The sequence below is a fragment of the Caretta caretta genome, chromosome 15 (assembly GCF_965140235.1).
Source record: "Caretta caretta isolate rCarCar2 chromosome 15, rCarCar1.hap1, whole genome shotgun sequence".
Taxonomy (NCBI): Eukaryota; Metazoa; Chordata; order Testudines; family Cheloniidae; genus Caretta; species Caretta caretta.
In genome coordinates this window covers 26,983,834-26,998,382 of record NC_134220.1, presented here as the reverse complement: position 1 = coordinate 26,998,382, position 14,549 = coordinate 26,983,834, and the positions used below count along the sequence as shown (strand labels likewise).

Sequence of the window (14,549 nt, the reverse complement as noted above, 5' to 3'; positions counted from 1 at the left end):
CCGATGAAGTGAGCTGTAGCTCACGAAAGCTCATGCTCAAATAAATTGGTTAGTCTCTAAGGTGCCACAAGTACTCCTTTTCTCTCCCTGACTAGTGAGGGAGAAGGACAGGCTCCTGAAGCAAGGAGCTAGCACCTTGGACAGGGCAGGCTTGGGGGAGCAGGAGAGGGCTCCAGCCCTGTTACCTGCCAGGCTGCAGACCCTGCTACAAAGGGCTGAGAAGGTGCACAGGACCATAGGGGAAGTGGCCTAGGGAAGAATAGGCGGACAAGAGGGGAATGAAGGAGGGCAGAAAGAGGCTACCACTAGAGGGTCCCTGAGTTGGGACCCAGAGTAGCAGGTAGGCCTGGGTCCCCCCCTTATACTGGCCATGGAAGATGGTGGCCAGTACAGACTGCAACTTGCCCCTGAGCTAAGGGGCTAGACTTTGGGTTGTGGTTAGCCACTGAGGCAGGTGTGAGTCCCAAAGACTGCTGTTAACAAACCTCCCCTGCCCCAGAAAGGGGTGAGTCTGGAGTAGTGGGCACTGCCGGAGGGCAGTGTCCTGAAGCGGACACCGCTGAATGGGGAGCAACGCGGGTCCCAAGGCAGCAGAGCAGACGATGGGCAAGACACCATATGCTGAGGATGCCCTACAACAGACAGAGCTAAGTCCTGGAACCACCACCGGGAGGCGCCAGTGGTGGGGAGTCTTGACCCCGTCACAGTAACTAAAATCTGAATTAAAAAGAAATGTGCAGTATACCAATACTTGTGGGTATGTACAGAGCTCTGATGGGTATGGTGCCCTGATGCCTTCCATCCTGCCTTAAGTGCAGAATCTAAACTTTCATTAAAAAAAAGTAAGGTCTTGTCCTCACTCACAGGTTAGAGCGCATCAAATCAGCCCCGGGCGCCATAACTCCTGAGGTGTCCACACTGGCAAGGCACTTAGATCGCCTGGACTCCGTGGCTGGCGCGCGTCTGGTAATCCACCTCCATAAGAAGCATAAAGCTTGCTGCGTCCGGGCTGTAGTGCCGGTGTGTCCGTGCGGATGAGGTGTTGCATTACTGGGCTGTGATTGGCCTCTGGAAACATCCCATAATCCCCTGGGCATTGCTTTGAACTCTGCTGCAGGCATGCGGCTATCCCCTTTCAAAGCTCCGTTTCTGACAGCCCGCATGCTTATCTGCTCCTGGACACAAAGCAAACCATTACTATGGAATGCTCTGGCTGCAGATGCAGGTGTGTGTGAGAGGCGAGGGGTGGGGGCTGATGTTGGGTTTCCCTCTTTCCCCTGCCGCTGGCTGAACTTACAAGATAGCATGCTGACACACTGTCCCCCAAAACACACTGTCTCTCCCCCCCACATTTGAAAAGCAGCTGGCAATCTAGTAGGATGCCCATGGAACAATGGGACTGGGAAACCTACATCATGGGATGCTGTACCTGCCCCATTAGGCATTGCAAACCCTTCCCAAAACACGCTGCAGCCGCTTGTACACTGGGACAGTGACCGCAATGCACGGCTCTCTGTGGCATTGCAAGAGCCGCTCATGGGGACATGCTCCACGGTCACAAGGAGCACAGTGTGAACACACAGCAGCGCTTTCCCTGGTGCTGTCTCCGAGGCCTGGTTTAACTCCCGGCACTCTACATCTGCAAGTGTAGACATAGCCTATGTTTCTAGTGGTTGATTGCTGAGATCACCTCAAACGTGACCTGACTCAGTGTAACTGATGCGGTGACATTTGTCTTTGTTTGCAGATCTGAAATGGTACCTGAGGTGTGGACGACTCCATTCATCTCAATGGCTGCTGACTCAAGACACCCAGTGATAACACTTTAAATGTCAGCATTGTTAAGAATTTCACTGCTCATCCCCGCAGGTAAGAAAGGAGAGAGATTATGACTTTCTGTACAATCTATTGCGAGTTCCAGCTCCTTTTGGCACTACCAGTGAGTAAGGTTGGAAGATTCCACCATTTTTCACCTCCTCCAATCAAGAAGCCAAGCCTCAGGAGCATAGCAGAGCCCCAAGGGGCATTTAGGCCCCCACAAGCAGCCAAGTTCCAGTAGCTTAGAGCAGATGAGCCTCACAAAGAGGAAGTCAAGCCTCAAAAAAAAAAAGGGAGGGGGGATTTGGGAGAGCTGAGCACAAGGCACTCAGAACATGATCACATCTGCACAGCTATGGTGAGGGGCATTTCATGTGGACAGAACTTCTTTTGTAGGTGGAGCCGCTCTCCTTCTCTTCTCTCCCCCCTCCCCACCCCATGAGCCCTGGCTATATAAAGGCAGTACAAAATTTAAAAGTGAACACACTAAGAGCAGAGTTTTCTTCCAAAAAATAACATTTATTGTTTTGGTTGTAAATATAAAATTGCATTGCACATTTAACAGAGCTGCATGACAAATGCTGCATATCAGTAGCGCAGCAGATGTTGTGTCCTACAATAGAACAGAAAACCTTATACAACAAGGCCAAAGCAAGAGCACATCTGAAGCCCGTGTTCTTCCGAGTGTTTATGTAACAAAAAAATCAAATCCATTCATTTAAAAAAATACCTGTAGCAAATTTTTATGGCAGCACAGGAAGCACTTTGTCCAATGTATCATTAAAGAGGAGGAGGAGGAGGAGGATTGCTTCGGGCGCTCACTTACTTTGTCTTAACATTTTATTCATGCGTATGAGCTGTGCTTTAAGTTCAGAATAAAAACAATTCCAACAGCCATGAGACCATTATATTAAAATGCCTTGGTATGTTGCTTTGTAACCATACCGGGTTTTACATATCTGTCCAAAACCTACCTGTGTGCTTGCAGTCTTGCAATGCAAAACAGCATGACACCTGTTTAATAAAGAAGAAAAACGGAGAGCCGGTGCCCCAATCAAAGTCAATGGGAACAGGGCTGAGGGAGGAAGGGGCCTTGCTGCAGAAAACTGTTATGAAACACATGCACCCACATAGTAGACAAAAATTACTGGAGGCAAGCAATGGGCAGGCCAAATCCTGCAGTCGTTACCCCACCAAATATCTTACTCAAGTCAGAAGAAGTTAAGGGCACTCGGCAACTTGCCGATTGGGCCCCTAAGACTACGTGATTTAGTGGCAACAGTACTTTGATCATTTTACTTTATCTTGGTGTATAATCAAAAGTAGAAGCAGGCACTGGAAATAAAGTGTAGATAACACCAGACAAATTATTCAGAACTGTCCTGATACTGAATAGTCAATTCCCCGCCCCCCCCCAAGTAGCTTTCAACTGGCACCAGCAGGTCAATAATTAACCATCCCAAGAATAGGCAGAAAAGATGGAACTGCTTCCCAGTAATCTGAACTACAAAAGCTTCATGCTGCTGACTGTTTCTGCTATTACCCAGAAATGCCACTGTCACTAAATATTATAACTGCTCTCAAATCGCTGCCTGATCTCACAGAGGCTTTTGGTTTTAAAACCAAACACACGTACTGGAACGTCAAACTCTGGGGCTGTAAACTAAATGGATTCACTCAAGCTGGCAAGACGCTGCTTAGCAGTGTGACCTCGCTGGTCTTTGCCTTTTCAAGCACTTACAGATGCACAGAGATCTAGCAGAAAGCTGGTGCCTGGAGACTCTGGGGTATTACTGGACTTTTTTGTGCACATTTCCCACAATCAAGTAATTTTCACAGTCCCATATTCTAAGGGTCATATCATCCCCTGGTCAGAAGGGCACACAGAGGGCCCAGGAAGCTCCAATATATTCAGGATTTTCAACAGATCATCCTGTTGGGAGGAGGGGATGGCTGAACTGAGACGCACCAAACCTGTAGTACCCTAATAAGGCCTGGTCTGCACTTACAAATTAGATCAACCTTGGTACGTTGCTCAGGGCTGTGAAGAATTTTGCGCCCTGTGTGACGTAGTTAGGTTGACCTAACTCCCAGTACAGACATAGGTAGGTTGATGGGAGAATTCTTCCATCGACTTAGCTACGGGCTCTCAGAAAGGTGGATTAGCCACAGTGACTGGAAAACCCCCTTCCCTCAATGTAGGAAACGTCTACATGAGTGCCTGCAGTGCAGACATTGCCTCAGCTCTGTGAGAAAATCTCCAGGAGCTTGGGGCACTCACAGAGCGCAGGAATAGCCACACGCAGACTCAGCACATCTACGCTTGTCCACACAGCTCCCTTCCAGCAGCTGATAGAGAGAGTCTCCCTGCAGGGGGTATTTCTCTAGGGGACCGGAAAGCCATGGCAGAGCCTGCCAATAGACCCAGTATTATCTCCCACAAAGAAATCCCAACAGTTCTGTGAGGGGATCGTGCTGCCAAGAGTATCTCTTGTCCCCATCCCTGCGGTGCTCTTGCTCCCTCAACCTCAGCTAGTTTCTGTTTTTTTCTGCCCATGACTGTGCTGTTGGCAGGAAGCATAAGGCCCTAAGAGAACTACAGTAGCTGATGTGTTGGGTTACAGAGATGTACAGAGTTTAAGGGTGGAAGGGACCATTAGATCATCTATTACAGTGGTTCTCAAACTTTGAAAATCCAAGGACCCCCAAATCACCTGCTCAGTCCCAAGCCCTGCCTGCACTCACCCCTGACCCTCCTCTTCCCTGCCTCTTTCTGCCCCCTCCCTGTGCAGCCTGTCCCACTCTTCCCCCTCCCTCCCAGTGCCTCCTGCACACTGGGGAACAGTTCCCTGATGTGCAGGAGGTGCTGGGAGGAGTTGATCAGCAGGGCCCGTGGACCCCAGTTTGAGAAATGCTGATCTAGAACATCACAGGCCATTATTTCACCCAGATACCCCTGTATTGAGCCCAATGATTTGGGTCTGAGTAAAGCATAACTTGTGTTTGGCTTTTAGGGAAGCTAAAAATGAATCTGAGCACTACAGATTCTTTGGGAACCAATCTACAACATGAAGCCACTGAAGGCAAGGTAGACCGTAGGTGTCACCTGAAATTCTCTGTAAACTGCAACAGATAGTGGGGACTGGTTGAGAGCCTGCATCTGTTTGTTGCCACACAGAACTGAATTGGAACTCGTTAAACTGAGGCAGAGTGTGACTGCTCTGGGCAGAAATCATCTTTTTGAAAGATGTGTTATTTAAACCCCTTAGCTGGTGAGCAGAAATAGAATACAAAGTTCAAGCTTATAGCAGAGATTTACACCGCAATTCATATAAATTGGGTCAATCTTTTTTCATAACAGTATTTTGCGATCTAAAGAAAAGCTCTGTAGAAATACTAACTGCTTTACAAAAGATGAAGTATCATCCCCATTTTACAGAGGAAGAAACTGAGGCAGACGTAAGTGACTAGGCCCACAGCAAAACAGCGGCAGAGCCAGGAATTAAACCAAGGTCTGTAAACTCCCAGTCCAGTTTTCAGTGCCCCCAATAAGCACTGTCACGATAAAACCTGTAGTCTGAAATAAACAAACGAGAGTTCAGATTTACAGAAATTAGGTGGCAAAGGGTTCTCAGAATTATAAACCTCCACTAAGGGACAAGATCTTATTGTTCAAGTCTCCAAGCGTCATGGGTATTTGTTCAACTCAAAAGATTTAGGAAAGCAGATGATTTCTGGTAAATGCCAGACAGAATGAAAAGTCTGTATTCTTTTTTCTTCTCCCTTGTACACTTTTCCCCTTCCTCACTGCCAAAGTCAGCAATTTTTAATAAAAAAAAAAAAACGATAAAGTGCTGCCGATCTTTGCACAGCAAGCAGAACAGTTTTGTGTCCGTTTCCCCTGCAACTAACGATACACACCCTATCTGTCCCATTTTAATCTATTCAGCTATGCAGTGAGACTCGATGGTTTTTAGCAAACTTCTAGATAAAAAAAGTGGTAACCTGATAACTTTAAGCAGCTCAGTCACAATATCCTTTCATGTTCCTTCAGGCTACCAATGCAGTCAATGCGAGTCCTTCTATTGATTTCAATGGGAGTTGGGACTGAACGCTTTAGGGTCTGATCCAAAGCTCCTGGAAGTCAGCAGAAAGACTTCCACTGACTTCAATGAGCTTTCTAACAGGCTCTTAGTACATCTTGCGTATTGAGGGAAAGATTGATTATGATCACACCTCACATTGTCTTCAATGCAATTACTCCCAATTTACACTGGGATGAGGTAAGAACTAGGCACAATATCTACCATGCAGACTGGAGACAACTTCACCTGATACATATTTTAACATGCAAATATATATATATCAATAAGGTAGGTGTGTAAATGAGGAAGTTGGGGGGGAACCCAGCTAATCACTGTGTCAGATTTTGTTAGAAGTTCAAGATCATTGATAAAATGAAGGCTGAATATAGGCATCGATAGAAAAGATCTTACATTTATATAGCACCATTTATTCAGATGGATACCAAACAATATTGCTTATTTTACTAATAGATTGTACTGCATATCTAGGCCTGAGTATATATGTAGAAAAGCCACTTCACCGCTTACCAACCACCTCTGTGTACTATTTCAATAAAGTCTAGGCCTACATTTTCAAAGGGCCTTCAACTACTATCCCTACAGCGGTGACTGAAGTTTTTCTACAGCTGCAAAAATCTCAGAGATGTGTGTGTGAAGTTTAGGTATATAAATGCATAGCAAAATGTCTCTTGATTTGCATGCACAAATGCCATTTCCACCATAACTGATGTTCGGCATATGCAAAAACTCAGCTGTGAAAAGTTGAGAATGCAAAAACTCAGGACAGGGAAATCCTGCAGTTTGTTTCACAGGTAACTTTTGAAAGCCTGACCCTCCAAATGGAAAGTTATATGGCAGAGAAAGCGAAGAGTTGCTTCCTAATGTAAAATCCCTGAAAATATTTTAGAATGTGTAATATCAAATTATTTTCAGTCTGCTCTCTAACTAAACACTGTCAGCGTACTAGACCTGCCCATCTCAATGCAGCTTGCTTGTGAAACTGGAAGGAAAGGTACCAAGGGAAGATATCAGGTGGCTTTACCTGGATTGTTAACATGGTTCCTAATAACTTCTCTCTAGAAAATAGTGGAATTGTCAGGGTTATTAATAAGTTGTGCTGAGTTTAATGATTTATTTTTCTGCCATGAAAACTGACCTGAGAGTTTGGTAAACTTCTGGGATCTCAAATTTTGAACGAGATACAAAATACAGTCAATGGCCTGAAGGCTCAATTCTTTTGCAGATGAAGTTAATTCATGCAGTGGAACAAAAAAACAAACAAAAACGCTCAGACGTGTAATCACATTATTGGAGTTACCCTCACTGTGAAAGCAGACACTGCTAGGCATTTCTCTAGCTGTGCACAGTACAGCTCTCCGCTTAGGTGGTTATATGCTAGTAGCTAAGCAACAAATCACTTAGTTTTTCACAGTGCATTGGAAAGCAGGAGCTCAGATACCAGAGTGATGAGTGCTGCATCAGAACCTCAACAGAAGACTTAAGCTTTACATCGTGCCTCTACTTTCAGGTCAAGGGGGTTGGCTATCAAGGATCATGTTTTTAGTAGACTTCATTACAGCGATGCAGCAGAGTAACTTGTTACCCACAAGCCAAACCCTGTCCCCAGCACACAGGCTGAGAGCAACACTGGTGGGCAAGGTGCTGTGCAAAGGCACTGGCAAGGAACAAACCCCAAAGCTGGGAAGGCTTGAAGCGTAAATTTTCTGCTCCAGCTTTGCTCCAACCAAAGAGAGTCAGTTTTGCAGACTCTCCATGACATGAGCTATGGAGAAGGCACTGCAAGAGAAGGCCTACAAATCATGGGTCAAGAGTCTCCAGGTTTATGCCCATACTCCTCCTAATTCGCCAATAGCACATACATACACCCTGCCCCACTTAGATTAATCCTAATGTGGACAGGAACAATCTGCATGAGGTACTGTTGGCCAGAAGTTGCTAGCACTATGGTGACGAACACATTGCTAGTGAACAGTGAAGCTCAGACCCATCTATAGTTATGTCAGTCGCTTACTGTGCCAGTCACAGTGAATAAAATCACATTTCAGATATCAAACAAGCTGTGTTCTAAGTTTTATGTTGGATGCAAGCCTCCTCTTAAAGATTGACAACCGTGACCTAAATCTTTCAAGAGTTTAGGACTTAGGGCAGGGATACTGAAGCAGGGGAAACAGGCAAAGAAGATACAGGAGCGAGGGATAGCTTATGAGTACATATGGATTGATCTAATTTCTGTGACAACATAAATGCTAACTTCCTAGCATTACAAACTCTCTAAAGCATTACAGCATCATCTGTGCACATGTATTATGATGGAGAGTTCAACTCTGCAGCATGTAAGAAAAAATAGTTTACAGTTTAAGCCTGTATGGAAATTCATGTCTATATTTACAAGTAAAAAATTCACACAAATTAAAGAAATTGTTCTCTTGTACTTGCCAAACTGTCCTGCTATGCACTTGTACTGCCTAAATCAGGAAAAAAAAAGTTCTACGAAAACATCTGCTACTTTATTTGCTAGGAAATAAAGCATACCCACCAAATGATCACATACAAATAATATACTGAACTAAAATAAAGATACATACACAACCTGAGATTTTAATTCTAGTATTTTACCATGATTTTGTATCTTTGATTAACTTTTTTCTCCTTTGGTTATTAATATGCTGATCATTCTTTTTATCAACTTTTTTACTGTTCAAGTAACACAACAAAGAAATTGAGCTGCAGGTAATAAAATGAAAAAGCACAGTACCTTTCATGAAATCAGATGTGCATTTCCCTTTAACAAATTGTTCCTAGGTGTAGTGAATTTACACCTTGTTTAGTACTTAAAGTCATTTTATGCAAAGATGTTCACTGTGTATTTATTCATGCTTCATTGATGGAGATTTTTTTTATTGCTGAATGCAGGACCCTAGCCTACTTATGTATCTGAGGTTGGCATTCTCACTTAACTGAACCTAACAGGTACTGAAGAGGAAGCCAAGCATTAGACAATGTTGCATTGTATCTCTACATGTTCAGAAGCCAGTGGCAAAATGCCCTGAACAATGTCCTACATGATAGAGAGAATCCTTTCTAAAGTGCACGAACTGTAAGGAGACTCATAAGTCTGTGAGGCTCGGACGTTCTTCACGTCTTGTATAGGTAACTCATCATTTGTGGTTGTTAGGTTTCCCCAGCTGTTTTGTTGATCTTACAAACTGCCTCAGTGGCTTGCTCTGGCAGGCGTGATGGATCTGACAGAATCGAGGTGGTTATACTGAGATGCCGAAGGGTGTTCAGCACCACTGGAATAAAGGGCCAGAAAAGAATCAAGGAGAACAATTAGTCTGATTGCAAACAGATTCACGTAGTACACAGTGAAGTTACAGCAGGGATAAATGATCTATTATAGATTCATAGATACTAAGGTCAGAAGGGACTATTATGATCATCAAGTTCGACCTCCTGCACAACGCAGGTCACAGAATCTCACCCACCCACTTCTGCAAAAAACCTCTCACTTATGTCTGAGCTATTGAAGTCCTCAAATCGTGGTTTAAAGACTTCAAGGAGCAGAGAATCCTCCAGCAAGTACAGATACACGGATATTCGTGCAGTACACACGGAGCCTCAACAATGCAACGTCAAAGACATTGAAGCGCAATGACTTTGCTGGAAGGACAATGTTTACAAAGTGGAGATCTAGTATTTTGACTGCACTTTTCAACAAAATCCCAACTTGTTCCAATATAGACTGTATATTTTGCAGTATTAACCACAGATATGAACTTGCTGCTTCATAATGGAGGAGGATTGAGAAACTGGCATCAGCTTCAATCACCCCCAAACTTCACAGGCATTTGAAAGCTAAGCACAAATTCAAACATCTTCTATCTTCATTACAAGACAAACCACTCTCCTGACCCCATGCCATCTCAAGAGCGTTTGAAATCTGGATTAAAATGTTGTGGCTTGAATCTATATTTAATTTCTGGTCTCTACAAACAAAAGTTAAATTATTTTCTCTCCTTGGTGCTAACAAGAAATGCTCAAAGTGAATTTCACTGGCAGCAACAACAGTTCTTAATTTTCCATTGCAACAATGCAAGAGGGTTGAAAAAACCCACATCTTATATCATGCCTTCCTTCCCTTTCCCATGCTGAATTTCCAAGAGGAAACTGTATGGTAACAACTATTATAGTATTAAATTACCACTGGTTAGAACTCTACTTACTTGGCCTCAGAACAGGGAGCGAACAATGCTGATCCAGCCAAGCCATTGCGGTCTGGTTCAGATCCTCTAAACTAGTCGTAGACACCATTCCATTGAAGGACTCAAACAGTGGCTTAATGATAATACTAAACTGCAAATCATTGAGGGTTAAGGGGAAAAAAAGAGGAGCACAGAGCATCTTAATAAAAAAACAACCACCATTAATAGTTCAATGTAAGTGGGAAACAGAAGGCATCTAAATGGACTTCAACCAGCAAAGGGACACTAACATTTAAAGAAACATTTCTCCCTGGGATATTAAAATAAAACAACAACATCTAATGTCAGTGCTCTTCACCTATGTTGTTTGTCTACTTTAGTAATTCATTCTCTATGAACAGTGAAATTAGACTCATCAATTTACGGACACTTTCAATGCTTGGTCCCCATGCACTAGCATCATGCTGTAGAATTTGGATTGCAAATAACAAAGGAACATTTAAAAGAAATCACGAAAAATGTTTCTAGTCCTAGTAGTTTGTGTCCCTCCTTTTTATTATACTATTATAAAAAGATGCAGCTAGCCCTAGACACAGCCTATGAAACCGTGGGACATTCCACTCTGGGGGACACCTCTTCTGATCAGAATCCTTTGGCAACCAGTGCTAACAGCAGCAAGCTACAGACATGCTTTAGGGATTCCTCCCATTAACTTCTCTAACCTGAAGGATGGGCACTGTGATGGCTACAACCTTACTAGAAAAGGAGGCCTGGACAGGATTCTCACATTGTAATGAGCTAAAAGATATTGAGCAACATAGGATCATTCTCTCCTGCTCGCAGAAGGCTGCATCCTTTAAAGCACAATTTAGCCTCCGCTGGCCCCATGTAGCAGTGACTGGGAGCAGATATCAAATCAGGGTCTCCTATATCACAGCTGAAATGTTCACTACCCTTGACCTACAAAGCAATTTGTTATGATGATGTTTGAATAATTCTAGAACAAAAACAACCTGCCCCCAACTAAATCAAAACTTAAAATCAAACCAGCTCGTGAAATATGTACCCACGGAACTTATCCAGGGCTTTAAAGATAGTTCAGTTCTATGATCAATGGGCCTGACAATCTACCACTATCTTTAGATCTTCTGATAACAGTAAAAAAAAAAAAATTCCAATTCCATCAAAGCGTGGAAGTATGGCATAAACAAGTCTCAACATTGTAATATGCTCCTGGGTACCCTCCAACACTAATGGCCAAGATCAATCTAATTATTTCCTGTTATGTTTAAAGGGACTGCCTGCGCTTACATCCCCTTGTAAAATGACTGGAAAAGTAATGTAACAGGCTATTCTTCAGCTATCTCTCCCAGCCCAAGATCAGCTTACTCATCTCCCTCCTTTACGTAGCAGAAACTATTAAGGGATTTTCAGATTTATGTTATGAACCTCCTTCACTGCTTTACAGTCATTTTACCATGGTGAAAACAGTTTTCATTCGTCATCATGATGGCTGACTATGGGCACAGATAGCCTCCTAAGCTTTCACTGGACAGTATTCTGGAAAATGTCACTGTGTCCTGAGAATAAAACCCAATTGCTAAAAAGGAACTTGGAGGCATAACCAGCTGTGAGAGGTGGTTTGCTGAGAGTATTATTCACTCCCTTCAAGGTCCCTGCTGCAAACTGCCTAAAACAATAGCTCTGATAAACGTAAACTGTCCAGTTCATCTCAGTGAGGCATTAACTCTGAAACCTCATGATGCCAATTTAGATCCCCACAACCATTTTACTGCTGAACATTTAGGAGAAATATCCAGCTATCCCAAATTGCCTCCCATATCTTCCTGAGTGCAAAAAGTTCCAATTGCCTCCTACTGAGCTGCCAAAACTCCCAGCTTCCTCCCTGACAACTTTTATAATGCCCTTAAGCCTTTTTAAAACCAAATTCTGCAGGAGTTGAACATTTTGGAGGAGTATAAAATATAATAACCAATTAAGCAACACATGGGATATTGTCCTTAGTTGATCAATAATTTTCACAGTTAAATCAATTGCAAAGAACTATTTTTCTACTTTCTCTGAAGCTGATCCAGTGTGAGGTACATACTAGAATGCTGCAAAATCCTTGGGCCTTTCCCACAGATGCTAGGTCAAACTTGCTGTGTAGAGCACAGGGGAGTCTTCCCCAAAAGCGTTGCACAATCTGACTAAGGGACAGAATCCTTTAAATACTGGTGAATATAAACCAAAATAATATCTTAGCTTTCTCTTAAAGTGTCTGCAACTCAACATAGCAGCCAGTGCAGGAGAACCAGAAAGAGAAACTGACCAGTCTGGTTCACTGTACAGTACGAGTGCAGGGCAAAAAGAAAACCACATAAATGGTGAAAAGCACATGTGATTTTATTAAAATTAAATTTTAATAATCTCAGTAGTTATCAGTAAGGAATTGATTATTTAAATATCACCTATCTTAACAGTGGCCTTTTCTAAAAAATGAACACACGAGCTATAACCTCAGGGACAGTATTCACTAAACTTTAACAGGTTTTAAACCATAATAACGAATAGTAATAATACTTTGCACTCCTACAGCACCTTCCTTCCAAACCTCTTGAAAAGCTTTACATACATTAATGGATTTATACCTCAATACCCTGTGAAGCAGGGAAATATTATTCGCATTTTACAGATGAGAAAATGGAGGAACAGAGTTACTTAAGTGACTGGCTAAAAGGCACAGCATCAGTTATTGGCAGAGCTGAGATTAGAATCTAGTGTTCCTAACTCTCAGTCCTATTCTCTAGTCACAAGCCTATAGGGATTTAGTGCTTTTTTGATACAAATTCAATGTACAGTAGCACAGTGAAAGGATACAATCCAGAACTTCCAGTTCTGGAGGGTCCTGTTTCTCATGTACTCATCAAACATACTCCGCATGTGATCAAATCTCTGTCGTGTTATGGGAACCCCGGTAGCAGGGAGCTGCTGTTGACAAGAACTGAAGAAAAAGGCCAGAATCAAAATCTCTCTGCAAAAAGGAGATATTTCTCTTGCAAACCAAACACTAATACAGGACAAGCACTAAACATCAGTACCATAGGACTGATGCTGCCTATTAGGAGGTAATCCACTAAAATGAAGAGGACAAACCTCATTCATTAATGTGTATTGTATAACACTGTTTTCCTATCAGTTTTGTCCATATCCATTTAGCAAAGCGAATTTTCAAGCTGCTAAGCTTTTATTATTACAAATAATAGTGCTAAAAGCAAAGTAAAACATCTAACAATGTAATTTTGAGGGCCCACTTAGAAAGGAATAAAAACTCTAAAACTAGCAGTCAGATAAGAAAAACACTAATATTTTCTTCAAATTCCCAAGATTTTAGGACACAGCCCAAATTAAAGGATTAATTTAAAATCAACTAAATGGAGTTTATCAACTCCTACAAATATAATTTATTGTTTTCCTCAAAACCCTAATTACATAACAGAACACTTAACAAGTCTGTAGATGAAAAGCACTACAGACCACAAAATGCTTTAAAATTGGGTAATGATAGCTACCTTCCACTGTATAGCTGGGGAAACTGAGGCACAGAACTATTAAAGTGACTTTCCCAAGGTCACACGGGAAGTCAGTCGCAGAGCCAGGAAGATATCCCTGCACACTGACTCTCAATCCTGTGCTCTATTCACTGGACATTATTTCTTCCAATAATGAAAGATTGCATATAAAAGGACATAAGGGACATGATTTCTGATCAACCGTACAATACAGCTTTGAACACAATGCTCCCTGACCACTTCTCAGAAGTGGGCCATTTTTGGTGCTACCACCATATGCACCAATACTCAGAGCCCACTGAAGGTCAACACAGAAGCCTACTGACGCTCATCCTATTGTGACTTTGCTTTTTCATTGGGATCCACGGATTTTTTTCTCCTCTTCAATGCCCCGCTGCCATTTACGCTAATATTTGGTGCAGACACCCAATGTTATTACCCAAAGAAATGCTCCCCATGCTCTGGTCATTATGGAAAAAAGGTAACAATACCCCCCAAAACCTCACATGATAGCAGTGTTTAGCTCCTCAATCTCCTCCCGAAGGCGCCTGGTTTCCTCTTGTGACTGCATTCTCTCCTGCTGTAGTTTAGCGATATATTCCACAGTCTTCTGGAGCGTGATTGCGTGGCTGATCTGTACCGAAGACAAACACAAAGTTGACTTTCTGGAGTTGATCTAAACAGCCTAAGAGTTTGACCCAAACCAAATATAGCACCTACAGAAGCATTTCTGCCCCTTTATCACATTCCTTATCCACCCTGGTAAGGCACTTTGGGATTGGCAGATGAAAAGTGCTACAGAAGAGCAATTAACCAGTTAGGTATTTATCCTGACTCTTATTAGCACTGGA

The 14,549-nt window shown here is 42.8% G+C and overlaps 1 protein-coding gene across 1 annotated transcript in view; it reads right to left on the bottom strand.

Annotated features, from left to right (window-relative positions):
* Positions 1 to 2,316: 2,316 nt before the first annotated feature.
* The window catches only part of MLXIP (MLX interacting protein), a 76,512-nt gene continuing 64,279 nt past the window's right edge, over positions 2,317 to 14,549 (bottom strand). Inside the window, exons 14-17 of the mRNA XM_048821332.2 lie at positions 14,205 to 14,332; positions 13,007 to 13,130; positions 10,148 to 10,277; positions 2,317 to 9,217 (exon numbers count right to left, since the gene is read on the bottom strand). Of these exons, the coding sequence (XP_048677289.1) occupies positions 9,096 to 9,217; positions 10,148 to 10,277; positions 13,007 to 13,130; positions 14,205 to 14,332 (504 nt within the window). The 3' untranslated portion in view covers positions 2,317 to 9,095. The remainder of the gene's footprint in view (positions 9,218 to 10,147; positions 10,278 to 13,006; positions 13,131 to 14,204; positions 14,333 to 14,549) is intronic.